Source organism: Budorcas taxicolor, chromosome 8 (genome assembly GCF_023091745.1).
Source record: "Budorcas taxicolor isolate Tak-1 chromosome 8, Takin1.1, whole genome shotgun sequence".
Classification (NCBI taxonomy): domain Eukaryota; kingdom Metazoa; phylum Chordata; class Mammalia; order Artiodactyla; family Bovidae; genus Budorcas; species Budorcas taxicolor.
This window is the reverse complement of record NC_068917.1, coordinates 42,508,331-42,534,271: the sequence shown is the minus strand read 5'-3', so window position 1 is coordinate 42,534,271 and position 25,941 is coordinate 42,508,331. Positions and strand designations below refer to the sequence as shown.

The 25,941-nt window shown below is 34.9% G+C and overlaps 1 protein-coding gene across 1 annotated transcript in view; it reads left to right on the top strand.

Moving 5' to 3' along the window:
• The window catches only part of JAK2 (Janus kinase 2), an 84,047-nt gene that overhangs the window by 32,878 nt on the left and 25,228 nt on the right, over nt 1-25,941 (top strand). Inside the window, exons 4-10 of the mRNA XM_052644834.1 lie at nt 6,157-6,302; nt 14,689-15,010; nt 15,852-15,971; nt 17,817-17,974; nt 20,686-20,797; nt 22,605-22,791; nt 23,460-23,587. Of these exons, the coding sequence (XP_052500794.1) occupies nt 6,157-6,302; nt 14,689-15,010; nt 15,852-15,971; nt 17,817-17,974; nt 20,686-20,797; nt 22,605-22,791; nt 23,460-23,587 (1,173 nt within the window). The remainder of the gene's footprint in view (nt 1-6,156; nt 6,303-14,688; nt 15,011-15,851; nt 15,972-17,816; nt 17,975-20,685; nt 20,798-22,604; nt 22,792-23,459; nt 23,588-25,941) is intronic.

The following is a 25,941-nucleotide window of genomic DNA, read 5'->3' as shown; positions in this document are numbered from 1 at the left end:
TGTATGAGCTATATGTATATTTTGGAAATTAAGCCTGTTAGTTGCATCATTTACAGGTATTTTCTCCCATTATATAGGTTGTCTTTTTGTTTTGTTTACATTTTGCTTTACTATGTAAAAGCTTGTAAGTTTGATTAGGTCCCATTTATTTATTTTTACTTTTTTACTTCTATTGCCTTGACAGACTGACCATGGGTAGGATTTATGTCAGAATGTTTTGCTTATGTTTTCTTCAAGGAGTTTTATGGTGTCATGTCTTATAGTGAAGTTTTTAAACCATTTTGAGTTTATATTTGTGTACGGTATGAGCATGTGTTCTAATATTGATTTATATGTGGCTATTAACTTTCCCAATACTACTTGGCTGAGGAGACTTTTTCCCAATTATTCTTGTCTCCTTTGTTGAAGATCAGTTGCCCATAGGTGTGTAGGCTTATTTTTGGGCTCACCATTCTGTTCTGTTGATTCGTGTGTCTGTTTTTGCACCAGTCCCATGCCATTTTTATTAGTGTAGCTTTGTAGTAATGTTTGAAGTCTGGGAGGGTTATGACTCTTGCTTTGTTCTTTTTCCTTAGGATCACTTGCTTTGTTATTTTTCCTTAGGATTATTTTGGTAATTCTGGGTCTTTTATGGTTTCATATAAATTTGAATATTATCTGGGAATTCCTTGGCAGTCCAGTGGTTAGAACTTGGTGCTTTCACTTCCAGGTGCTGGGATTAATCCCCAATTGGGAAACTAAGATCCTGAAAGTTGCATGGCATGGCCAGAAGAATTAGGATGATTCCTTTTAGTTTGTGAAAAATGTCATGGGTAATTTGAAGGGATTGTGCTAAATAAATCTGTAGATTTCTTTGGGTAGTATGACCATTTTAACAACATTTATTCTTCCACTGTAAGTACACAGGATATCTTTCTGTGTCTTTGAATAATCTTTAATTTTCTTTATTAGTGTTTTATAGTTTTCAGCATATAATGCTTTTACCTCCTTGATCAGATTTATTCCTAAGTATTTTATTTTTTTGAATAAAATAAAATTTTGTTTCAAAAGCAATTTTGTTTTAACATGCTCTTTGATATATCATTGTTAGTGTAAAAATGCAACCAAATTCTGTATGTTAATCTTCTATCCTACTACCTTGCTGAATTCTTTTATCAGTTCTAGTAGTTTTTGTGTGGAGTCTTCAGAGTTTTCTATATGTAGTGTCATGTCACCTGCATGTAAGGACAGTCTTATATTTTGAGGTAATTTTTATATGCTGTAAGGTAAGGGTCCATCTTTATTGTTTTGCATGTGGATATCCAGTTTTTTCAGCACTATTTGTTAAAAAGGCTATTCTTTTTCTGTTGAATGGTCTTGGCACTCTTGTCAAAACCATTTGACTGTTAACCAACTTTTACATAGCTCCCTTTGTTTCAGTAGTCATTAAGGAAAGAGAAACAAGCTTCTGAGAATAGGGTACTATGAAATTATGACTTTCTGCTGCTCTTATGATTGTATTATTTCATCTGTTATGCATATATGGTTTATTTGGTGGCATGCTAGTTAAGTCCCATTGATAGGCTAGGTTTTCCTAAACTATTCATTGAGCTACATTACTGTAATATTAGTATTATGACATCTCATACTTTTGATCTAGAAAAATGATAGGTGATTTCCAATTTTATCTTTCTAGAAGGGATTTTTCTTATCTAGGATGGCAAAATAATTTCATAATAGAGTCCTATTGTGTCTGGACACTACCACGTGCAATTTTCTATTACTTAGTATCTCTACTTCTCTAAATCCATGCCCAGAAAATAAATAAGGTAATAGTTACTTATTCTTAGATTATATTGATATCAGATTAGACTTTATGCATGTTTTAGACTAAATATAGCTAATTTTTTACTATAACTGTTTTCTTTCTTTCTTCTTTCATGGCTGAATGTAGATAAAATTTCTTGGTTCAAATGTCAGCTGCCTACATGAGAAACTACTTTTCCACAGTTTTAATTAAATGAGTCAATTAAGTGAATCAGTTTTATTGATGGTTAAGAAGGCTAGTTTAAAATTTTGGCATTATATGCTTTGGCATTTGGGACTCTTTCATTTGTACTTTTTTCTAATGGTTATTTGGCTGATTCTGTTAGCACTGTTGTTAGCACTGCACTAATTTTTTCATATGTTTATTGCCTTTTGGGCATGAGTTCCACAGGATATTCTCATAAACAGAATTTATTATACTCTGGTCCTATATAATATATGAAACGGAAGCAAACTATTAAAAATAATCTACCTAGCCTTTGGTTATCTGTGGCTTTTTTAAATCAAGAATGATTTACTTGCCTGTTTGCAGAAGTGGGACGAAATTAGTATTTGAAATTGAGCCAAAAGAAATATCCTTCTGTGAGTCAGTTTTGCCTTATCAATATTGAGGCCTTTGTTTTGGGTGGGTGTGTGTATGTGTGTACTTACTGGTTATTTCATGGTTTGTGCCTTTTAGGTAGTATATTTCTTTGATTATACAAAAATATTTTCTAATTTGAAAGTTAGCTACCAGATATACTTTTCAGTTCAGGTCAGTCGCTCACTTGTGTCCGACTCTTTATGGTCCCATGATTGCAGCACGCCAGGCCTCCCTGTCCATAACCAACTCCCGGAGTTCACTCAAACTCACGTCCATAGAGTCGGTGGTGCCATCCAGCCATCTCATCCTCTGTTATCCCCTTTTCCTCCTGCCACCAATCCCTGCCAGCATCAGAGTCTTTTCCAATGAGTCAACTCTTCGCATGAGGTGGCCAAAGTACTAGAGTTTCAGCTTTAGCATCACTCCTTCCAAAGAACACCCAGGACTGATCTCCTTTAGGGTGGACTGGTTGGATCTCCTTGCAGTCCAAGGGACTCTCAATAGTCTTCTCCAACACCACAGTTCAAATGCATCAATTCTTTGGCGCTCAGCTTGCTTTACAGTCCAACTCTCACATCCATACATGACCACTGGAAAAACCATAGGCTTGACTAGACGGACCTTTGTTGGCAAAGTAATATCTCTGCTTTTCAATATGCTATCTAGGTTGATCATAACTTTCCTTCCAAGGAGTAAGTGTCTTTAATTTCATGGCTGCAGTCACCATCTGCAGTGATTTTGGAGCCCCCCAAAATAAAGTCTGACACTGTTTCGACTGTTTCCTCATCTATTTCCCATGAAGTGATGGGACCAGATGCCATGATCTTCATTTTCTGAATGTTGAGCTTTAAACCAACTTTTTCACTCTCCTCTTTCACTTTCATCAAGAGGCTTTTTAGTTCCTCTTCATTTTCTGCCATAAGGGTGGTGTCATCTGCATTATCTGAAGTTATTGATATTTCTTCTGGAAATCTTGATTCCAGCTTGTGCTTCTTCCAGCCCAGAGTTTCTCATGATGTACTCTGCATATAAGTTAAATAAGGTGACAATATACAGCCTTGACGTACTGCTTTTCCTATTTGGAACTAGTCTGTTGTTCCATGTCCAGTTCTAACTGTTGCTTCCTGACCTGCAGACAGATTTCTCAAGGGGCAGGTCAGGTGGTCCGGTATTCCCATCTCTTTTAGAATTTTCCACAGTTTATTGTGATCCACACAGTCAAAGGCTTTGGCATAGTCAATAAAGTAGAAATAGATGTTTTTCTGGAACTCTCTTGCTTTTTCCATGATCCAGCAGATGTTGGCAATTTGATCCCTAGTTCCTCTGACTTTTCTAAATCCAGCTTGGACATCAGGAAGTTCACGGTTCATGTATTGCTGAAGGCTGGCTTGGAGAATTTTGAGCATTACTTTACTAGCGTGTGAGATGAGTGCAGTTGTGTCGTAGTTTGAGCATTCTTTGGCATTGCCTTTCTTTGGGACTGGAATGAAAACGGACTTTCCAGTCCTGTGGCCACTGCTGAGTTTTCCCAATTTGCTGGCATATTGAGTGCAGCACTTTCACAGCATCATCTTCCAGGATTTGAAGCAGCTCAACTGGAATTCCACCACCTCCACTAGCTTTGTTCGTAGTGATGCTTTCTAAGGCCCACTTGACTTCATATTCCAGGATGTCTGGCTCCAGGTGAGTGATCACACCATCGTGGTTATCCGGGTCGTGAAGATCTTTTTTGTACAGTTCTACCGTGTATTCTTGCCACCTCTTCTTAATATCTTCTGCTTCTGTTAGGTCCATACCATTTCTGTCCTTTATCGAGCCTATCTTTGCATGAAATGTTCCCTTGGTATCTCTAATTTTCTTCAAGAGAGCTCTAATCTTTCCCATTCTGTTCTTTTCCTCTATTTCTTTGCATTCATCACTGAGGAAGGCTTTCTTATCTCTCCTTGCTCTTCTTTGGAACTCTGCATTCAGATGCTTATATCTTTCCTTTTCTCCTTTGCTCTTCGCTTCTCTCCTTTTCACAGCTATCTGTAAGGCCTTCTCAGACAGCCATTTTGCTTTTTTGCATTTCTTTCCATGGGCATGGTCTTGATCCCTGTCTCCTGTACAGTGGTACGAATCTCCGTCCATAGTTCATCAGGCACTCTATCTATCAGATCTAGGCCCTTAAATCTTTTTCTCACTTCCACTGCATAATCATAAGGGATTTGATTTAGGTCATACCTGAATGGTCTAGCGGTTTTCACTACTTTCTCCTACTTTTAAGTGCATATTAATTTTTAAAAATAAAATTATTTTTTAAATTTATGTAAAACTTAATTTCATGAGACGTTATCATATGGAAGAAGGGAGATATGTGTATAAAATATGGATGATCTTTTCTCTTAGTTTAAGCCTTGGTTGGTATTTCAGCCATTATTATGGCTTTTACCTTTCTTATAAAGAAAATTGTTATTTTTAGAGTACTGGTACTTTTAACCTTGCTCCCATTGCATATTTAGTCTAATTTTATCTGTGTCCCTAAATTGTCTAGATCAAAATCTTAGAATTTCTGTTTTTCCATTTTCTTAATTCTTTTACATATAATTATAAAGTTAATGGGTTTTTCAGACTCTTTTAGTGTTTTTTCTTCTATACAGCAAAGCCTTACTCTCTCATATTTGAACCATTATTGCAGCCTCTTCAAGAGTCTCCTTGAATACACTATTTTCTTAAAGTCCTTGTATTATTGCTGCTTCTACCAGTGAAACAGGCATGATGCTTTAAGAAAAGATACTTTATGAAATGGATACATTTAAGAAAATGGTTCTCTATTGCTTCTGGAATCCAGTTGTTGAAGAGTACCTGTAGTTTGACCCCAACTTGCTTTTCCAAGCCTAATTCGCTCGTTCACTTTACATGAATTATCTGCTCCAACCAAACTACTTTCCATCTCTGAACATGCCTTGTGCTTGCTTTTTGTGTCATTTCTTTTATTTCTGCATCCTGTTTTGTGTTAATCAAAAATTTCTTCCGGGACTTCTCTAGTGATCCAGTGGTTAAGAGTCCACTTTGTGCAGTGCAGGAGTCATGGGTTCAGTCCCTGGTCAGGAAACTTAAGATCCCTCATGCCCTGCAGCAGCTGAGCCACAGATCCTGTGTGACACAACAGAGACCCAGTGCAGCCAAATAAATAAATGAATAAATATATTTTACAAATTTCTTCATATTCAAAGAATACATGAAATTTTCATGTTTTTTGCGAAACTTTTCCTAGTTACTGCTGCCAGATATAATCTCAACTTCTTTAAAGTTCCTAAATCATCTGTTGTGTGGTACTCACTATACAATGTCTGGCATTGTAATTTTTTTTTTTTTTTTCACTTGTTTCACTTCCTGGCTACATTTTAGTCTCCTTGGAGGGTGTGGCTACATCTTATATTTCTTTGTAGCCAAAACAGTCCTTAGTACAATACTTTGAGCATATTTGGAACTCAGTGCATATTTAATTGATTAATACCTATTCTAATTTAGGTAATTTTGATGTTAAAGATACAATTTGAAGGTAGAATCAGTGAAATAGGCTGATAATTGGGAACCTAATTTAAATCTTTGCAAAAGAACTTAGACTAAAACTTTATGGCAGTGTTTCAAAATCAAGGGAGGAGTTGACCTTGTTAAATGTATATGTTCTGAAAGTTATGCTATAGATTAAAATACAATAATAGATTAAAATGTGATAGTGAAACTTAAGAAGTATTTTCTTCTATATTTTGTTTTTACTTTAGTGGCGGCATGATTTTTTACATGGATGGATAAAAGTACCCGTGACTCATGAAACACAGGAAGAATGTCTTGGGATGGCAGTGTTAGATATGATGAGAATAGCCAAAGAAAAGAATCAAACGCCACTGGACATCTATAGCTCTATCAGGTAATTTTCTTATGCAAATCCATATGAGTATGACTAGTTATAGTTTTTGTATAACTTACTTGTTTTTTTCCAGTTTGCCTGTATTTATTTTTTGGTGTTTTTTAAAAATTAAATGAAAAAAATTTTTCATTCCATAGGTGCTTTAGAATTTCAGAAGTTTCAAACAAATGATTTTGTATGTTATCATAACAATCCTTTTTCCCTTCTACCTCTATAGAATTCCTCCTCCTTTCCCTCACCCCACCAGAAACCACTAGTTCATTTTCTATATTTGTGAGTCTACTTTTTTGTTATGTTTACTAGTTTTTTGTATTTTTTAGATTCTACGTATAAGTGATACTGTACACTATTTGTCTTTCTCTGTCTGGCATACTTCATTTAACATAATTCACTGCCAGTCCATCCATTTTGCTGCAAATGCAAATTTTCCTTTTTTATGGCTGAGTTGTATTCCATTGTGTGTGTGGTGTGTATATACCACATCTTGTTAATCCATTCATTTGTTAATGGACACAGGGTTGCTTCTATATCTTGGCAATTGTAAACACTGCTGCTTGAACATTGGGTGCAAGTATCTTTTCAAATTAGTATTTTTGTTTCTTTTGCATTTATACCCAAGAGTAGAATTGCTGTGTCATATGTTAATTTTAATTTTGATTTTTTGAGAAGCCTCCATACTATTTTTCACAATGTTGTACCAGTCTACATTCCTCTCTCACAAACATTTGATATTTGTGTGATTTTTTTTTACTAATAGCCATTCTGGTGGGTGCAAAGTGACATGTCTTTGTAGTTTTAATTTGCATTTCCCTGATGATTAGCAATATTGAGCATCTTTTCATGTGCCTGATGGCCATCTGCATTTTTTCTCTGGGAAAATGTCTATTCAGTTCTTATGCCCATTTCTTAATTGGGTTGTTAGGTTTTCTGATGTTGAGTATATATGAGTTGAGAACTGACTCATTGGAAAAGACCATGATGCTGGGAAAGATTGAAGGCAAGAGGAGAATGGGACAACAGAGGATGAAATGGTTGGATGGCATCACCAACTCGATGGATGTGAGTTTGAGCAAGCTCCGGGAGTTGGTGATGGACAGGGAAGCTTGGCGCGCTGCAGTCCATGGGGTTGCAAAGAGTCCGACATGACTGAGTGAACTGAACTGAATCCTTTATCATTCATTTCATTTGCAAATATTTTATCCCATTCAGTAGGTTGTCTTTTCATCTTGTTGATGGTTTCCTTTGCTATGCAAAAACTTTTAAGTTTCATTAGGTCCCATTTATTTATTTTTTCTTTTGTTTTCTTTGCTTTAAGAGATGAATACCAAAAAATAGATACTGTTATGATTTATGTCAGGGTATTTTTTGCCTGTGTTTTCCTTGAGGAATTTTATAGTATGCAGTCTTACATTTAGACTTTTAATTCATTTAGACTTTTAATTCAAAATCCATTTTGAGTTTATTTTTGTACGCTTGACATATAACATTATAAGGTATTTAAAGTGTACATCTACCTATATATTGTAAAACTGTTCCCTCTTTATTAATGTATCTATCACCTCACATAAATATTTATTTATTTATTTATTGTGAGAACTTACATTCTACTCCTTTAGCAAGTTTCTGTTATATAATACAGTGTTATCAGTTATTGTCAGGTTTTACATTAGCTCCTTAGGCCTTATTCATGTTATAACACATCCAGCAGATTCTTAGACATGTGATCCACAGACTCAGAATTATTCTTCTGCATCTTGAATTCTGACAGTCATGTCTAATATGATTTTTTGAAATGCTACTCCTATTGCCCAGCTTTAATGGCTATAAGACTTCTACTCCTTTTGAAGCTATATATGACTACTGTAAGGATGCTTTAATTTTTTTTTTTTTGAAGTTTGAAGACTAAACATTTGTTTTACATATTATATATACCTACCTGATTTTAAGTTTGAATATGTCATGAATCTGGTTAAAATTCTCTTTATTCCTAGAAATCCTTCTCTCAGTAACTGGCTTTTGTCCCTCTTTTTATGACTGCCCTCGTGTTAAATACCCAGTTTGCAGGTTATCAGTTTCTATGTTTCCCTCTTTGGTTTTAGGTATTCTTGTTTTGTTTTCAAATGTCTGTTAATCCTTAGTCCTATTAGTCCTTAGCCTATTAGTCCTTAATGTCTACTACATCTAAGGGTGTAGGCCGGCCATAGGGAATGATTTCAGGAACTCACTGAAGTTACCTTAAAGATTCCAACATCTAAAGAAAAAACAAAAATGTTTCTGTTTTCCAGTAAGGCCTTGATCTTTATTAAAATCCAGACAAACACCTCTTAGGATAATAACTTACTCATTCATTTGTTCATTCATTTATTCATTTAACAACTATTTGTTGAATATCTGGTGTAGCAAGACCATAGTAGAACACAGTGAGTATAGATGTTGTCAGTAGAAACTGAAGGAATTGAAAGGGACATAGTTGAAGAACAGAGAAGCTTTGAGCTATTGAAAATGAATTTTTAAATATGAAGCCAACTCTAGACTTAAGCTATGGTGGAACATTATGGAGACATGATATTGTAAAAATCTTGGCACATTATAGATTATGGTTTCTTTGAGGTCAGGAATTGCATCATCTATTTATTCTTTTTCCTGCCTATTTAATCTAGTGTCCTAAAACCAGTGAATATGTAGTAATTGTATTTCTTTGATTATCTTTACCAGAATATAAATGCATCTGCAAAATTCTGCTTCATTTTTCATTTACTTTTAAAACTGTATAGATACTAAACATTCATTATAAGATTCCATGGTATTTTAAAACAGCTTTATTGAGATATAATTCATATAACATAAAGTTTACTTGTTTTAATTATACAATTCAGTATAAACTATTGAGTTATAAAGGTTCTTTATATATTATGAATACAAGTCTCCTGATGTAGGTTCTCATGTATATGATTTGCAAATATTTTTCCTATTCTGTGGATTTTTTTTACTTTCTTGAAAGTATTATTTGCAGCACAAGAATTTAAATTTTGAAGTAACCTAATTTATCTATTTTTTTGTTTGTCTTTGGTACCATGACCTTTTAATATTAGATAAATAATTTATCACTGTACTGAAGCAAATCATGCCTGATTAGCTTGCCTTCTTAATGTAATTTAATTCCCTGATGTTTTCCAAATTTTCTCTCATTGCTTATTTCTGAAAAATAATCAAGGAACTCTACTTTTTGTTAAGGTTTTCGGGATTGATGGAAGAACAGGTGAATAATTTGTTCTTTACCGAATGAAATAAGCTGCTCTGTTCCTAGAAATATCCAGTAGAGTATGCTTATCTGACTAGTATAATACATAAAATAATACCTGTGTTATTCTTTCCCAGACTTAAAAAAATACCTGTACAATACGTCTCTGTGTGTCTGTGCCTGTGTATTAGGTGCATCTGTGTCTGTGAGAACGAGCCTTCGTGTCCACGTGTGTGCCTGTATCTGTGTGCTTGTGCATCTCCTTGTGCATGTGTATGTGTTAGACAGTTAGCCTTCGCTATGCCAGATCCTGATTGTGCATTGTGGTTTTGGTGTTGCAATACAGAAAGTAAAGGAAATGGAGAAGGTTTTTCTGTTTCATTCCTCATCTGCTCCTTGAAATCCTAGGTCTGCAAAAGGAAGAGAGTAGAGAATGAAAAGTATGTAAAGGAGACCCTGTTGAATTTGCAAACACTAGACCAGGGCCAAGGCCACTTAACATAGCAATGGAGATATATACCTCATATCACTAGACTCCTACACAGCTAAGCAGATACTAGAGTTCACAGTGGTCTATTCCAATTGTAATAATAAGATGCAGATTTCATGTTATGGTACAAAAATGGTATGTAAGATAAGACTTAACTTCAGAAGCTTTTAGAGCCTGAATTTTAGGCTACCTTAAAGGTTCAGGGCTACTCTGGTGACTCAGATGGTAAAGAATATGCCTGCAATGCAGGAGACCTGGGTTCAATCCAGATCATGAGAAAGATCCCCTGGAGAAGGGAATGGCTTCCCACTCCAATATTCTTGCCTGGAGAATTCCATGGACAGAGGAGCCTGGTGGGCTACAGTCCATGGGGTCACAAAGAGCTGGACGTGACTGAGTGACTAACACTTAAAGTTTCAGTATAACAAAAGCATCAAGAATAATGTTTCCATGCTTCAGGAGTTAATAACTTTGTGACTTTTGAAAAATTTTTAGTGTTTCTAACAAAATCTAGCTAATTCCCATCACAGATGATACCAAAGCAGATTCATCATATTCAAGAAACTATACATTCTTATAGTCTAGCAAAGGATGTATATCTGTCCTTTATTCTAGGAATCAAAGTGGAAAAACTTTTTGTATTTTGTTATCTTAAACTCTTTTGGTTTCAAGACAAGCTTTCAAAGCCTTGTCAAATCAAGTAGCACTGGTGTTTATATAAATTGTAATCCAGATTTAGTAGGGCTCTTGGTTTAGCTACAGTTGTTGACAGAAGAAGGTAAAGTAGGAAGTATTTGTATTCTGATTGTATTTTTAAACCTTTCAGTTTTTTTCTAAACTTACTGAGGCTCTCCTATATTCTATCCAGACTTTTGTTAAATTTTATATATTTTGTTCAGTTGCTCAGTCATGTCCAGCTCTTTGCAACTCCATGGACTGCAACACGCCAGGCTTCCCTGTCCTTCACCATCTCCTAGAGCTTGCTCAAATTCATGTTCATTGAATCTGTGATTCCATCCAACCATCTCATCCTCTGTTGTCCCCTTCTCCTCCTGCCTTCAATCTTTCCTAGCATCAGGGTCTTTTCCAGTGAGTTGGCTCTTCACATCAGGTGGTCAAAGTATTAGAGCTTCAGCCTCAGTGTCAGTCCCTCCAATGAATATTCAGGATTGATTTCCTTTAAGATTGATTGGTTTGATCTCCTTGCAGTCCAGGGGACTCTCAAGAGTCCTTTCCAACACCATAATTCAAAAGCACCAGTTCTTCAGCATTCAACCTTGTTTATGGTCCAGCTCTCAATCCATACTTGACTACTAGAAAAACTATAGCTTTGACTATACGGATCTTTGTCAGTAAAATAATGTCTCTTCTTTTTAACACACTGTGTAGGTTTGTCGTAGGTTGTTTTTCAAGGAGTAAACATCTTTTAATTTCATGGCTGCAGTCACCATCTGCAGTGATTTTGGAGCCCAAGAAAATAAAGTCTATCAGTGTTTTCCATTGTTTCCACATCTGTTTGCCATGAAGTGATGGGACTGGATGCCATGATCTTAGTTTTTTGAATGTTGAGTTTTAAGCCAGCTTTTTCACTCTCCTCTTTCACCTTCATCAAGAGTCTTTTACAAATATATAATTGCCCTGAAAAGGAAAGGAATGTAACTTTTGAGATCTGAAAAATGAGTAGAATTTATTGGGTGAAGAGAGGTAAGTGATGGAGAGTAGAGGCTCATGGAAGAGGCTTTGCAGCAGAAAGAAACATGGGGAGGATGAAGAGAGTCAGTATGGTTAGAGCTCAAAGAGTTAGTAGGTGATGAGGCAAGGGCTGGACCATACAGAACCTAGAGGAATGTTGATAAGGTTAAGAACACTAGGAAACTATGTGAGAGTATTGCCTGTGTGCTCAGTTGCTAAGTTGTGTCCAACTCTTTGCAGCTTTGTGGATTGCAGCCCACCAGGCTCCTCTGTCCATGGGATTTCCCAGGCAAGAGTATTGGAGTGGCTTGCCCTTTCCTTTTCCAGGTTATCTTGCCAACCCAGGGATCAAACCCATGTCTCCTACATTGGCAGCTGGATTCTTTACCACTGAGCCACCAGTGAAGCCCTGTGTAAGAGTATTAAAGCAAAGGTTTAATACAGAGAAGATTCCTATGACAACAGAGCAGAAAACTAATTTGAGGGCTGAAAGAGAAAATGGAAATGTGGGTTGCCTAGATAGTAAGATCATTGCAGTAGTTCCTCTAGGAATTGCAGTTGAATGGCTTAATAATAAGAAAAATGGACAAATTAGAGAAATATTTAGAAGGGAAAATCAAGGGAAGATGGTGACAGATTGAGTAATGGGGGTTGGTGGGGAGGTTATGTAAAGAATGATTCACGAGTTTCTGGGGCTTGTGGGAATAGGGGATCTTTAGTGCAGTGTACTCAGATAGGGAATGCTTTAGGAGAATTTTTTAGGGGAGGACGTTATGGGGACTCATGAATTTGGTTTGCTACGTTGTTTGAGGCACTTTTGAGACATCCATATTGTATGGGTAAATTGACTTGACTATGGAGGATAATGTCTGAAGCTTAGAAGTCTAGGCTAGAGCTAGAGATATCAGAGTCGTTTGTATCTAGACTGAAAGAAAGTATAGATAAGAAAAGAAGAGGGCCCATAGTTAAGTCTTGAAGAATTCTAACAATTATCACCAGCTAAAGGGTATTGAGCCTGTAAAGAAGACTGGCAAAGTAGCCAAAGAAATGGGATGAAAATCAGGAAAACTAAGGGAAGAAAGTATCAAGGAGAGAGTGATTAACACTGTTGGATGCTTCTGAAAAATGAACAAGGAGTTTGGTTTTAGCAACATTCCTTGATCTTAGCAAGAGTGGTTTCTAGAGAATGATGGAACAGAAGCCAGATTGGAGTGAGTTAAGGAGTAAATGGAAGGTGAGGAAATGAAATTGGCTATATGAACTCGTAAAAAGAAGCCAGATAGGCTGTGGCTGGAGAGAGAAGAGGGATAAGGAGATTTTTATATTTAAGATGGGAAGAACTTTAAAACTTGTGGTTAGAAGATAAGTAATAAATAGGGTAAAATTCCCCAGAGAGTAGAGGTAAGTACATATCAAAGAAATAACTTTAACAGATTTATACCTTATTTATTGTAATAGGTGGGAAGGAAGACAGAATGAATGCACATGTATAAGGTTTACTAGTATGATACTGGGGGAGTTCTGCTTAGAGAAGCTTTTTTTTTCCCCCTAAGAAAAACATGAAGTCGTTTTTGATAATAGAAATGTAGCTGAGGTGTAAGACAGAAGAGAAGAAGGAACTTTAAGAATATCGGAGATTTGACATAGTTGTGGGACTTGGGAAAATTAGCTGAACAGAGAAATGTCATAAAAATGATAGTAGTGACAAAAGCCTGTTTGAAATTTGTGGTTATGAATTTATAATGCAAGCCATCTACCTTGTCAAAGGACTTTTCCCAGCAGCTTTGGCTACTTGAACAGAAGACTGATAGCTCTGTAAGGGGATTAGGGTAGAGCAGGGAAGGAAAGAAAGCAGTGGTGTGCTGGTAAATGTTTAACAACAGTTCTTAGAGAAAAAAATATCTGATTTGTTTGTAACTTTTGCTGATATGCATGGTTTAAATACCATGTATCTGTGGCCAGTTTCAAAGTAGCAATCTGAGATCACCCAATGCAGAGTTGAAGAGAGATGAGTAGCAAACCCTTTCCATCACTCACATATAACCTCAAAAGCACATATAGTAGTAAAAATGTATAAATAAATAAATAATGTAAAATAATTAGGAAGTGATGCCTTTTGAGTATTTATTGTCTATATTTAAATGTAATTTACTTTCAATTTTATTTAATTTAAATTTTAATGATGGCTCTATAAGAGTACAAAATAATCATTAAAATATAATAATCTCTCAGCATTAGGCAGTTCCCAGCACTCAGGTACGTGTAGGACAATGTGATAAGTGATTAATTATGGAGCAGCGCACAGAATGCTGTCAGACCAAGGGAATAGCGTCTAACAAGGTTATAGAGACCCAGCTGTACCTTCAGAAAGAAAACAGTCTTCCTTTTTTAGACACTTGAGCAGAAGGGAAATAAGTTATCTTCCTTCCTTAGGATATATTACATACAGATGGAAGTACAAAAGATTCAGAACATTTCCAAATAGAATTGTTTTTATTTCAAAGGGATTAATAGGAGTTATTGAAGCTGACCTGAGAGAATAATGAACACAAAAGAAGTATGTTTGCCTAGTGAATATCAATAATATCTAACAAAATATAACAATTTCCAGAATTCAGATAAATTTTAGAGTATAGTATTATAGGAAAGATATGCCAAAATGATGTATATAAGATATCAGATAAATTTTTAGAGATTCCAATATTAACTAGACTCTGTCTTCATTTCTTTAGGGGAAAAAAATTAACTTCTCCTCCTCTAAAATTTTATGACAACTCAGAATTTGTAAAGGCATTCACATCATCAAATAAAACCTTAAGGTTTTATACTATATGGATGGTGACTTTGTCACCTTTTTCACATGACTGTTGTGCTGTTTACTTATTATGGAGAAGAGTGGTATCTTCTAATTTTGTTTTGTTCCAACTTGTTTTGCTCTTGTGTGTACTCTTTATTATCTCTAGCTACAAGACATTTTTGCCAAAATGTGTTCGAGCAAAGATCCAAGAGTATCATATTTTGACAAGGAAGAGAATAAGATACAGATTTCGCAGATTTATTGAGCAATTCAGCCATTGCAAAGCCACTGCCAGAAACTTGAAACTTAAGTATCTTATAAATCTGGAAACTCTTCAGTCTGCCTTCTACACAGAGCAATTTGAAGTAAAAGAACCTGGAAGAGGTCCTTCAGGTGAGGAGATTTTTGCAACCATTATAATAACTGGAAACGGTGGAATTCAGTGGTCAAGAGGGAAACATAAAGAAAGTGAGACACTGACAGAACAGGTAATCCTCAATGATATGTTCTTGTTCTTTGTTAATTTAAGTAGAATGGCAATAGAAGCAAAGTACTTTTAGTCATTTGGAACATGGTCTTGCACTACTCTCCTTCCATTGATATAAGTGAAAGTTTTTAATAATGTGACACCAGCAAGATCATAGCTATGGTTCTTTTCTCATTGTTCTTAAATGGCATTTTGTTTGTTTTCTATGACAAAATAATTAGTAATGGTCTTTTTTAATTTTTGTTTTTTAAAATTCTGAAAGTATGATAACACATTTACAGGAGACTTGGAAAATACAGATGGTGTTCTTATATGTTCAAAAAGGCTTAAATTCTAAAAGTGATTTTTAAGGTTGTTTTGCTTCTTTTTTTTCTTTTACTGTTACTGATAACTGGAAGCACAATTATGAAATTCAGTTAGAAAAAGATTAGTTTTTATTGATTTTATGATGTTGCATACTTGTTAAATACTTCTTTAAGTTTGCATTACAAGTTTTAAGTTTGTTCATGTCTATATTGTTCTTAGGATGTTATCAGATTTTATTTTATTTTAATTATTTGGTAAACTGAATTTTCTGGTAATGGTTTCTATTAATGTTGATTGGATTGAAGGGTACTATAGCACACTTTAGATTCCTGGCACCCTTTAATCCTCTCGTTTTTAAATGGAAACCAAGATACAGGGTTACATTATTGGGAGAGAGAATCTCATTTAATGCTTATCTATTGCTGGCAATACTTTAAAAAAAAATTTGGAATGAAATCTCTCTCCTTTATAAGTCTTATTTTAAAATAGCTCCGTAAATTCAACCTATTTTTAATATCAACTGCTCTTAATTACAGGATTTACAGTTGTATTGTGATTTTCCTGATATTATTGATATCAGTATTAAACAAGCAAATCAAGAAGGCGCAAATGAAAGCAGAATTGTAACTATTCATAAGCAAGATGGTAAAAGTCTAGTAAGTTTGCTTTATCATTATATAATGGTTATGCTTTATGGTTGTCAGAAATAAGTATTTCAGAATCTTAATACCTAAGATGTTCTCTTGTAGGGATTTTGATTATAGTTTTAAATAGAGCTGGTGACATCAATTTAGAGCTGTAAACATCATTTTAGTAAGCTTTTTGATTACATCTAGTTTTTTGTATCACTACCAACACCATCTCCCCAAAGAATGTCTTGCACATTAATGTATTTTTCAGTCATTTTCATAATTAGCAAAGCACCAGTTACTTCCTGCCCTCTCCTCTCCCACCCCAACCCCAGTTTTGCTCGTTCCCTGTTGTAATGCTCTTTCCTGTCTATACAGTCTACTCTCTATATCTGTGAGTTCCATATCCACAGATTCAACTAGCTGTAGATTGAAAATATTCAGAGAAAAAAATTCCAGAAAGTTCCAAAAAGCAAACTTGAATTTACCATGTGCAGGCAACTATTTGCGTAGCATTTATATTGTGTTTATAACCATTCACATCTCATTTACGTTATATTAGGTATTATAGAGATGATTTAAAGGATATGGGAGGATATACATACTTTATATGCAGATACTGCATCATTTTCTATAAGGGACTTGTGGATTCAGGGATTTTGGTGTCTGTGGAGGGGAGACAGATGCTTGAGCCAGTACCATGCAGATATAGAGGAATGGAGGGACAACTGTATGATCTTTTTTACCAGTAGAGGTATGCATAATTCTATCATATTGTGTATTTATATAACAAATTGTGAACCAATCCCAGGTAATCCCTATCTGAACTGTGAGGCATGTTTGACTATAAAAGATTAACCTTTTCTCTGTTTTAAAATAGCTTCAGAGGGAGTTCCCTGGTTGTCCAATGGATTGGACTGTGTGCTTCCACTACAGGGCCATGGGTTTGATCTCTGGTCTGGGAACTAAGAGCCCACATGCTGCCCAGCCTGGGCTGATAATAATGATAAGACAAAACAGCTTCAGACATCCTACTTATTTTAATTGAAAGGAAGAAATGAATTCCTTTGTACTGTCCTCTTAAACTGCTTATTTTTCTGGCTCTGTTCTCTTTTTAACTCAGATATTTCTTGTACTTTTGGCTTAAATGTCATATTTATTTTGTAATTTAAATATCTCTCTGTCTTACCTCTCTGGCCATTTCAGGGTTATATGACCAGAATTATAAAACTTGTAATTCACTTTGATCAGCATGCTTTCCTGTTCTTAGGTATTAATCCTTTGTTGCACAGGTTTGCAATTCTTCATGTCATTGTTTATGGTATCTTTTATAGGAATCGTTCTTATAACCTGTGTTAGCTAAATATTTTTTATAGTTCGAATACCTCACACAGTTCTCTCCTTATAACTTTTGGCATAAGTACATATTCTCTATTCTCATTGTGACTAATATTGTTCTTTGCTGAACCAGGCATTATACCATGACTACATTTTCATTCTTATATGTACAACTTTTTGTTTTTCTGCAAGTTGATCGTTCCTTCAATTTCTTTTAGTATTTCTAATTCATACCAACTTTTGTATCAGACTAGATATAGATAGGTTTCTAATTGAAATGACTGGAATATTTGTCTAATGGGTGTATTGGAAAATATAGTATAATTATGGGTATAGAGTGGACTGTAACTGGAAAAGCATGGTAAACCCATATTTGAGAGGGTCTCAAATATCAGACACAAGAATTTGTACTTCAAAGTGTATAACTTGGAGCCATTAAAGACATTTGAGCAATCGCAAAGAAAAGTAATTTAGAAGAATTACCTGATAACATGCAGTGAAAATAAATTTCTTCTTTTTCTTTTCTCCTCCTAGGAAATTGAACTTAAGTCATTAAGAGAAGCTTTGTCTTTTGTGTCATTAATTGATGGATATTATAGATTAACTGCAGATGCACATCATTATCTTTGTAAAGAAGTAGCACCTCCAATGGTGCTTGAAAATATACAAAGCAACTGTCATGGCCCAATTTCGTGAGTAATATTGACTTTTAAAGTAAATTTTTTAAAGTAATAACAAAATATTTATAAAGAATACTTTACACAACAGAATGATATACCTAGGTTTCGGGAAATTATTTTTCTTTTAACAAAAGTCTATTTCCAATCAGATTACATAATAACTAGAATTATTTAGATTATAATCTACCATCTATATTCCAGTCTGTAGTACTAACTTGTTGTATAAGTTAGATATTTAGTACTCTCAGTTCAGTTCAGTTGCTCAGTCGTGTCTGACTCTTTGCGACCCCATAAATCGCAGCACACCAGGCCTCCCTGTCCATCACCAACTCCCGGAGTTCACTCAAACTCATGTCCATCGAGTCGGTGATGCCATCCAGCCATCTCATCCTCTGTTGTCCCCTTCTCCTCCTGCCCCCAATCCCTCCCAGCATCAGAGTCTTTTCCAGCTTTGCATGAGGTGGCCAAAGTATTGGAGTTTCAGCTTTAGCATCAGTCCTTCCAAAGAACACCCAGGACTGATCTCCTTTAGAATGGACTGGTTGGATCTCCTTGTGTTTAATTAATTCTTTGATATTAATTTTTTAAAACCGTCCAATTTATGTTTCATTAATTTGGAAATAATGTGGAGGAGCCACAATGCAAAATTTGATAATCATCCTTATTTTTGAATAATCCAACACCTTCTATTGAAAGCTTTGAACACAAACTGTATCTGATATCCATCTTTCTAGACTATTGCTGTGCAGTATGTGATGGAAATGAAATGTTCTATATCTGTGCTCTTTAGTAATTGCTACTAGCCACATGTGGCTATTTAATATTTAAAATGTTTCTACTGCAACCAAGGAACTGAATTTTTAATTTAATTTTAATAGCTTTACAGTTGATCCTTGAACAACACAGGATCTTAATCCACATATAACTTACAGTCAGTCCTCCATATCTGTGGTTCCTCGATATTCTTAAGTTCAAACAACCACAGACCATGCAGTAGTATAGTATTTACTACTGAAAAATACCTGCATATATGTGGACCCTTGCAGTTCAAACCCATACTATTCAAGGGTCAACTGTGAAGAGCTTCATCTGGCTACTAGCCAGCATATTGACCCACACAGTTGTAGACCTTACTTTAGCGCTAGATAAAAACAGCTCTCATGAATATTTGTTCACCCCAAGCAGAAGTTATCTCTCAGTCAGAATGTGTTTTATGATTGGCACCAGGTTTGAAGGCAGAAAAGGCAGTGGCACCCCATTCCAGTAGTCTTGCCTGGAAAATCCCATGGACCGAGGAGCCTGGTAGGCTGTAGTCCATGGGATCACTACGAGTCGGACACGACTGAGCAACTTCGCTTTCACTTTTCACTTTCATGCATTGGAGGAGGAAATGGCAACCCACTCCAGTGTTCTTGCCTGGAGAATCCCAGGGACGGCGGAGCCTGGTGGGCTGCCGTCTATGGGGTCTCACAGAGTCGGACGTGACTGACGCAACTTAGCAGCAGCAGCAGGTTTGAAGGACTTGAGCAGAAGAAACAATCTGGGATTTTGAGCATGTTTTTTACCTTAGTGAAAGTGTTAGTTGCTCAGTTGTGTCTGACTCTGCTACCCCATGGGCTGTAGCCCTCCAGGCTCCTCTGTCCATGGGATTCTCTCAGCAAGAATACTGGAGGGATTGCCATTCCCTTCTCCAGGAGATCTTCCTGACCCAGGGGTCAAACCCGGGTCTTCTGCATTGCAGGAAGATTCTTCACAGTCTGTGCCACTGAAGAAGCTTTTTTACCTTAACCTGTCTTTAAATATTTGAGAAATCAGGTCCTGACTGAAATTCAAGACTGATTTGACCTATACCCATTGTCTAAGAAGTATGATTGTGAGAATTCCCTGGTGGTCCAGTAGTTCTGTCTCTGTGCTTCCACTGCAGGGGTCATGGGTTTGATCCTTGATCAGGGAACTAAGATCCCACATGCTATTCAGTGCAGCCAAAAAAGAAGTATGGTTGCTATGAAAAAGTTGCATTATTTGAACATTCTGTAATTTACATATTCAATATTTTAAAAACTCCTGCCATTCATTCATTCATTATCCATCCATCCATTCTTTCATTTATTTGTAGAACATTTACTAAGATCAGGTACTGGTTTATATGTGAGAAATACAGCAAGATAATTCTTGCTTTCATGTAGATTACATTTCTTTCAATATATACAGCTTCAGTTAAACATATAGCAAATTTATAAAAGTTAGTAGTCTTTGTTGCTTGCCATTGGTCTTCTATTAGACCTTGGTATTATATTAAATATTAAAAATACTCATAAATTTTTATATTAGTAATGGCTGTGATGGAAGAGACAAGTGTTTTATGATACACTGATTGTATAGTTAAATGAAGTTTTGAGTATGGTTTTTAAAATGCTAAATTTGAAATTGGAAGGCAGAAAAGTCAAAGGAATGAATTGTGTTCTTTGTGATTTTGTATGTCTTACAATACCTTATGTTTTTAAAGCAATATAATTGCCCCTTGAATCAATGTGAACTTATTGCAGAATGGCTTGGTACTTCAGTATTTTTCCTTGCAAGATAATTGGGAAAAATATAAAGTGGAGGAGACTTATAAAAATTCTTAGAGTTTTAGGTTTGACTTCCTATCTGTTAGATGAGACTTTGGCTGTAATCTCATGGTTCTTACTGCATTATCATTCAGATTGTTTCTCTACCTTTAGAATGGATTTTGCTATCAGTAAACTGAAGAAAACAGGTAATCAGACTGGACTCTATGTACTTCGATGCAGTCCTAAGGACTTTCATAAATACTTTCTGACTTTTGCTGTTGAGGTTAGTATGACATAATTAATGGTAATATGTTTATTTAGTGCATGTAATTCCTCCTTGATAATATCTACTGTATTTCCTTTTTAATGCTCCAAATAATAGTTCTGGATATGATAACTAGCAATTAAGTAAGCTTAATTTACCTCAGGGATTCTTTATAAATAAACAAAATATAACTCCTAGGATTTATGTTAAAAATTATTTCTAATATCTTAGTATCTTTTTTTCTGGATTTTTTTGTTTGAGTATTACCAGTATGTCAGATTTCATCATATCTTTTGAAGTCTCTTTTGTCACAAAAATGGGAATCTTTACCAAAACATTTAGAACAAAACAAATCAGAAGTAAACTTTCATTTTACTGGTAATGGTTATAGGATTAGAGTGAAATAGGGTAATGACAAAGAAAAAGACATTGTACTTTTAACTGGTGGTTTTTCCAATATTAAGAATAATGATCTACAATGTACACTTTAAGTGTAATACTATAATGAAATCTTACTGTTAATACAGACCATTTTGAATCTCAACGAAAATTATTTATTGTGCAAAATTATATAAAATATACTATCACTTATAAAGCAATTTCATGGTATAAATCTTGAGAAACTTTATAGCTGCTTCCAAAATTTATTGTACTTTTTAAAAGTAGAGACTGTAAGAATTGTGTTGTTATTTTAATTTTTATTAAAAAAAATCATATTTAACATATGTAAAGTGGGTTAATTGTCCTTGAAAATATAGAAAGTTGGTTGCTCCATGACTTTAACATTGTAAAATACTGATAGTCTATCCTAATTCACAGTCTATTATATTCAGTTATCAAATCAAAATAAGTATATTTTTATGTTTACTATATTAGTCTAGTATAATATGAGGGCTGTATATTAGGGAGCATATGGTATAACCCTGCTTTAAGATATTTATCTTTTTGTAAAACAAAAATGAAGTATACCAAAAAATATTAAATTGAGCATTGTTTATTACACAACATTATCCAGTGTAAGCAAATAAGACAATAAGAGAAGGTTTACAATGATTAAAATAGGTCCTTTAGAGTATGAAGGACTTGAGACTGACCAGAGATAATGAGTTGATTTTATAAAAAAATGGTTGTAAGTTGATTGAATATGTTTATAATAGACTGAATATGTTTAAAAATAGATGGATGAGAAGTACAGCACATAAGACAAACATTGGAAAACTGAATATTATCAGAATTGCCACATTAGAGATAATTATACAAATACTGTAGTGGCACAGTGAAACAGGTCATCACCTTTGCCTGTGGAATGGAGTAAGTGTTGTTAGGGAGGACCTCACAGAAAAAGTGAAATTAAACTGAGTTTTAAGAATTGAATAAAAGTCCATTGCTCAAAAGGATGTACATTCTACAGAGAGATAGCACTTACAGTTTTCAAGGCATTAAATGGCATGGCATTTGCTTTAAATATTTTAAGTCACTCAATATAGCTAGAACATGGATTATATGTTGAGAGTGGCAGGAATTAAGGTTGGAGATGGAGGCAGAAGCCAACTCATGGAAGGCCTTATATGCTAAAATCGTTTTATACTATGTCTTGTAAATGATGGAAAGCTCTTAAGGATGGTATTATTATTGTTAATTATTATTGCTTTCTTCCTTGCCTTTCAATAAAGTAACTCTTAAGCCACATTTATAGGCTAGGATTTATGGCTCAAATATCTAAATGTTCTGTTGGTTGTTTCTGTGGTATCCTTTTTGTCACAGTAATCACTGTGATGTCCATTGTGATTTTTCCTTCCCTTTCTTTATAATTAAACTTACATAGCGAGAGAATGTTATTGAATATAAGCACTGTTTGATTACAAAAAATGAGAATGGAGAATACAACCTCAGTGGTACTAAGAAGAACTTCAGTAATCTTAAAGATCTTCTGAATTGCTACCAGATGGAAACTGTTCGCTCGGACAGTATAATTTTCCAGTTTACTAAATGCTGTCCCCCAAAGCCAAAAGGTAAAATAGTTTTCTAGTTATTTTTAAAATACTGGGCTTGGGTGTTGTATATGGTGGGAGATATCTTCGGTACACTGATTTCACAAGAAACAGGAGAGAAAAAGCTCCAAAAACAATGAATTTTTTCCTCATATGTTGTACAAGCATCCTCTAATAGAATTGTTCAGTTTGGTTTGGGTTGTCTATAAGTAACTTAAAGTTGTATAATTCTAAAATTTATTTTAAGAAATAATTTCATAGTATCAATAAGCTACTTATTTATTGAACTGAAAGACCTCACAACCAAATTTTCATGTTATTCTGAAGTAATACTTTCAGATCCTTTTAGAATCTTAATTTCTTTTAAATTATCTTTTAAAGTGAAAATAGTAAGATTAGAAATCTCTTGAGATAACAGGCATATTAAAATTCCTGAAAAATTGTACTAGTTAAGAAAATGATTATAATTTTGCATACATTATAATAACTGGTTAGAGTACATCAAACTTCAATGAAAAAACTCCTAAAATACTTTTCCATGGGAAAATAAAAAGGAACAATAAGAGGCTGTTAAGCATTTCTTTTTTATAGGACACATTTTATTTTATTCCTTTGGAGCAATTTATATTCTCAGTGTGTTTTGATTTTATGTATATTTTTTTCATTCATTCTATCCTTTTTTTAAACAGACAAATCAAACCTTCTAGTCTTCAGAACCAATGGTATTTCTGATGTACCAACCTCACCAACTTTACAAAGGCATAATAATGTGAACCAAATGGTGTTCCACAAAATTAGAAATGAAGATTTGGTATTTGTAAGTCAATAGATGCTGATTATTGTCTTTTTGTCTTTTTAAAACAACTGTTTTTGTCTTTTTAAACAACTCTTCTTCATTTTCTACCCCACATTCATTCACATGACATTTCAGTTCAGTTCAGTTCAGTCGCTCAGTTGTGTCTGACTCTTTATTGTAACCATGTTATAAAAAGTTTATAGCAGTTCAGATACTTTCATTTCCTGTGGAAAATGTGATACCAAATTAGTTAATTATTTTAAGAATGGAATTGTATTCTCTTTTGAGAAATTTAAAAAATATTAAAAATTAAAAGTATTCTTCTGAAAAAGTATCTTAATTCTCAGGTTCTCAAGAAAGTAAGGGAAATTCAAAGAAGGTACTGAAAACAGTAGTAGCACATAAGAGCTGATGTTTGGCCACAGAACATTTTGGGAAATAGGATTATTCTCACGAATCAAGAGAACTAAGAGCTAAAAGCAGTACAAAAAAGGGCCAAGTCTTGAGTTCTATACAAGACAAGGAGTTAAAAGTAAGGCTATCTGTGAATAAAGCCAGGATTCTTAAGTAAATGCATCCTCAGTGAAACAGTATACGGATTATGAAAAATTTATCCACTAGCAAAAAGAGAAAAAGAATGTTGTCTTAGTTGTGCTCTTAAGTTAGGAAAAAGTTCATCTTCAGAATTTGTAATTATAAACTTTTGAATTAAAGTTTATACCACCTGCATGGTTTGAGAAACCCTAAGCCAATAAATTGAAGAACTAAAGAGCCTCTGGATGAAAGTGAAAGAGGAGGGTGAAAAAGTTGGCTTAAAGCTCAACATTCAGAAAACGAAGATCATGGCATCCAGTCCCATCACTTCATGGGAAATAGATGGGGAAACAGTGGAAACAGTGGCTGACTTTATTTGTTGGGGCTCCAAAATCACTGCAGATGGTGTTTGCAGCCATGAAATTAAAAGACGCTTACTTCTTGGAAGGAAAGTTATGACCAACCTAGATAGCATGTTGAAAAGCAGAGACATCACTTTGCCAACAAAGGTCCTTCTCGTCAAGGCTATGGTTTTTCCAGTGGTCATGTATGGATGTAAGAGTTGGACTGTGAAGAAAGCTGAGCACCAAAGAATTGATGCTTTTGAACTGTGGTGTTGGAGAAGATTCTTGAGAGTTCCTTGGACTGCAAGGAGATCCAACTAGTTCATCCTAAAGGAGATCAGTCCTGGGTGTCCATTGGAAGGACTCATGTTGAAGTTGAAACTCCAGTACTTTGGCCACCTGATGTGAAGAGCTGACTCATTGGAAAAGACCCTGATGCTGGGAAGGATTGAAGGCAGGAGGAGAAGGGGACGACAGAGGATGAGATGGTTGGATGGCATCACCGACTCGATGGACATGGGTTTGGGTGGACTCCGGGAGTTGGTGATGGACAGGGAAGCCTGGCGTGCTGCGATTCATGGAGTTACAAAGAGTTGGACTGAGCGACTGAACTGAACTGAACCCAGTAAATTAAGTTAAAATAATAGGTGGTACTCCTTTAGTAACACCTTGTGGTGGTCATCGAAAGCAAATATAAAATCTTTCTGGAAGGATATCCTCTTAATGTAGGCCACCTAAGATTCTCACAGATAAAATGACTCCAAACATGAGCTTTAAGCTGAAAATTTAAAAACATATGGAAAAGTAATCCAGGATTAAGCAAGAATCAGCAGACCAACAAGCATCAAAATTATATCTAAGAGCTTCATATAACAGACTTTTCAGATAGAAGCTATAAAATACACATTTATATGTTTAAACATTAAAAAGGAGTTGAAAACAAGGGAAAAACCCAAGATAGTATCAACATAGCCCAAAAAAATTTGGAGGAAAAAGTATAAAAATGAAAAATATACTCATTGACATTTAAAAAATGGACAAAAAAGCAGATTATTCATAGTTGAAGAGAGAACTACTGAATTGAAAGATCTGAAAATCATTTAAATGCTGCAGATAGGGAGAAAGAAATGGAAATTATGAAAGAAAGCTTAAGGGACATGGAAAGTAGAATGAGAAAGACCAAACTGGTATCTGACTTCCTTAAGGAGACAATAGATAAAATTATTCAGAATTACAAAGATATGAATCTTATGTGAGTAACAAGAAGCAGGGAGTTGCTAGGTAATCTGACTAACATCACAAAAATAATAATAATAGAGTGCAGGCAGCCCTGCTTCAGATTGCAGGCTTTCAGTTATTCTGTAAGGGTATATAAGAAGCACTAGTAATAGTAGTAATAGCTAACACTTAATTGAGCATTTACTTTGTTGTAGACTGCACTAAATGCTATTGTGTATTTTTTCATTTATTGTTCATGACAGTTTTATGGAAAAATAA